The sequence below is a fragment of the Charadrius vociferus genome, unplaced genomic scaffold (assembly GCF_000708025.1).
Source record: "Charadrius vociferus isolate BGI_N301 unplaced genomic scaffold, ASM70802v2 scaffold406, whole genome shotgun sequence".
Lineage (NCBI taxonomy): Eukaryota > Metazoa > Chordata > Aves > Charadriiformes > Charadriidae > Charadrius > Charadrius vociferus.
In genome coordinates this window covers 869,294-871,411 of record NW_009648948.1, presented here as the reverse complement: position 1 = coordinate 871,411, position 2,118 = coordinate 869,294, and the positions used below count along the sequence as shown (strand labels likewise).

General features: G+C 57.8%; 1 protein-coding gene across 1 annotated transcript in view; it reads left to right on the top strand.

The window, feature by feature from the left end:
* EPHB1 (EPH receptor B1) overlaps positions 1 to 1,132 on the top strand; it is a 45,423-nt gene extending 44,291 nt beyond the window's left edge. Inside the window, exons 13-15 of the mRNA XM_009887380.1 lie at positions 19 to 107; positions 452 to 607; positions 1,024 to 1,132. Coding sequence (XP_009885682.1) covers positions 19 to 107; positions 452 to 607; positions 1,024 to 1,132 — 354 coding nt within the window. The remainder of the gene's footprint in view (positions 1 to 18; positions 108 to 451; positions 608 to 1,023) is intronic.
* Positions 1,133 to 2,118: the final 986 nt, after the last annotated feature.

The window sequence follows — 2,118 nt, the reverse complement described above, 5'->3', positions numbered from 1 at the left end:
GGATGCGCTCCTGGGCAGCGTCCCGCGCCGCGGCGAAAGGCTCCCCGAGCGGCTCGTGCTGCCGCGGCGGAGAGGGGAAGGACAGGAATTCATAAATCCTCCGCCGGGTGTGTGTGTTGGGGGGTTGTCTTTGCTCTGCCTGACAGTCAGACAAAGAACATGTAGTTTTCAGTCGAGGAAACAGCAATAATTCTCCGCTATTGATTCTTTATGGCGTGTGACCGCGCGGGCGCAGCGTCAGCTCTGCCGGCACCTCCGTCCCCGGGGGCTGCGGCCGCTGGATCACAACGTGCGGGGTTGGCAAAGTGGTTTTCCCACGGGGACGGGCCTTCCTGGCGCCCTGCCTCGTCTCGGGCACGCGCCGGGGGGAGGACGAGGGGAAGGGACTGGGGAGCGTGGCTGTGCTCCTGCGTGGCAGCCCCTCGGCCCCAGCGGCACCTCCTCTTTGCAGGCCTTCTCAGCCCCTCCTCGACCGCTCCATCCCCGACTTCACTGCCTTTACCTCAGTAGACGACTGGCTGAGCGCCGTGAAGATGAGCCAGTACCGGGACAGCTTCCTGACCGCTGGCTTCACCTCCCTTCAGCTTGTGGCCCAGATGACGTCCGAGTGAGTTGGGGCTGCCCGAAAACTGGGTGCTGCCCGGGGCGGGTTGGGGCCGCGGGGAGATGGTGAGGTGGATGCAAGGCAAAGGAGGTTTGGTGGGAGGTGTCCCTGCCCATGGCAGGGGGGGTGGAACTCGATGATCTTCAAGGTCCTTTCCAACCTAAACCATTCTATGAAGGGTGTGAGGATCCGTCACACCGGGCAGCGGAGTCTGGAGGTGGCCACGTTGACCACCAGCGTGCGGGTGTCTCCCTGCTCTCAGTCCCATGGTGCTCACGGGGCTGTGCTTGGGCTCTGTGGCTGTTCTTCTGCTCAAAGGCACGGACCAGCTGAGCTCGCATCCCTCACCTCACTCAGAGGCAGCAAAACAGGTACGCCAAGCCTCAGCTTGCCCACTGTCTGTCTGTCTTGTCTTCCAGAGACCTCCTGAGAATAGGGGTGACTTTGGCTGGGCACCAGAAGAAGATCCTGAACAGCGTCCAGTCCATGCGAATACAGATGAGTCAGTCGCCGACCTCGATGGCATGACGTCCCTCGTTGGACGGGGACGGGACGGGGAGGGCACGCAGCGGAGGGGCGGAGGTGGGAGGGGAGGAACTGACGGGCGCCGCGGGGCAGCGTTTGCAGAGGCGCCGCCGCTGCCTGGGGACTGTGACCGCAGACGAAGGACGTTCCTGGGACTCATCTCTTGAACTGGTGACTTCCGTTCCTCACCAACAGAAGCACACTTACCGATGTCATGGGGAACAGCGTATAAATATATATAAATATGTACAAATCATATATTTAAAAAAGCAAACAAACAAACCACAAAGCAAAACAAACAAACAAAAAAAAACACACAAAAAACAATGAAGACAAACCAATGTGCGTTGGGGAAGCAAACCCAAACCCTAGAGGCCAGAACTCCAGTCCCACCACCAGTGAGCAGTGGTCGAAACTGAGAAAGGAGGAAGGGGCTGTTGGGGAAGGGAGAGGCACGAGACGGAGCGTCCCGTCCGGAGGAACCACCTTCCTTTTCTTTTTCGTCTTTCGCCCTCCCTCCCTGCCCCGGCCCTCCCCGCTCTCCTCTCTGCTCATGGACCGGGTGGAAGTGTCCTCGGACATCTCCGCAGCTCCCTGCCGTCCTGCCCGGGTGCTGCTCCGGCAACTACCAAAGGACTTCGCTGACCACTGCATGGGGGATCCGACTCAATCCAGTTAATGTCTTCATATTGAAGAAGAGATGTACCTTCAATAGAAAACCTTGGGTTTTGTTTTTGTTTTTGTTTTTTTTCTCTTTTGCTTGCATTTTTTTTGCAAAAAGGAAAAAAAAGGATTAAAAAAAATAATAATAATAATAATAACCCATCCTGGAAAATGGAAAGAGGTGTTCCCGTGTGTGTGCGCGCTCGTGCGCGTGTGTACCTTTGTCAGCTTACTGTGGACTCACTGCTTGTCCGTAACCGAAGATCATCGCCGACCCTGCGGCCAGCGGCCGGCCGGTTCCCGGCCCAGGGGTGCCCGGGGGTTGT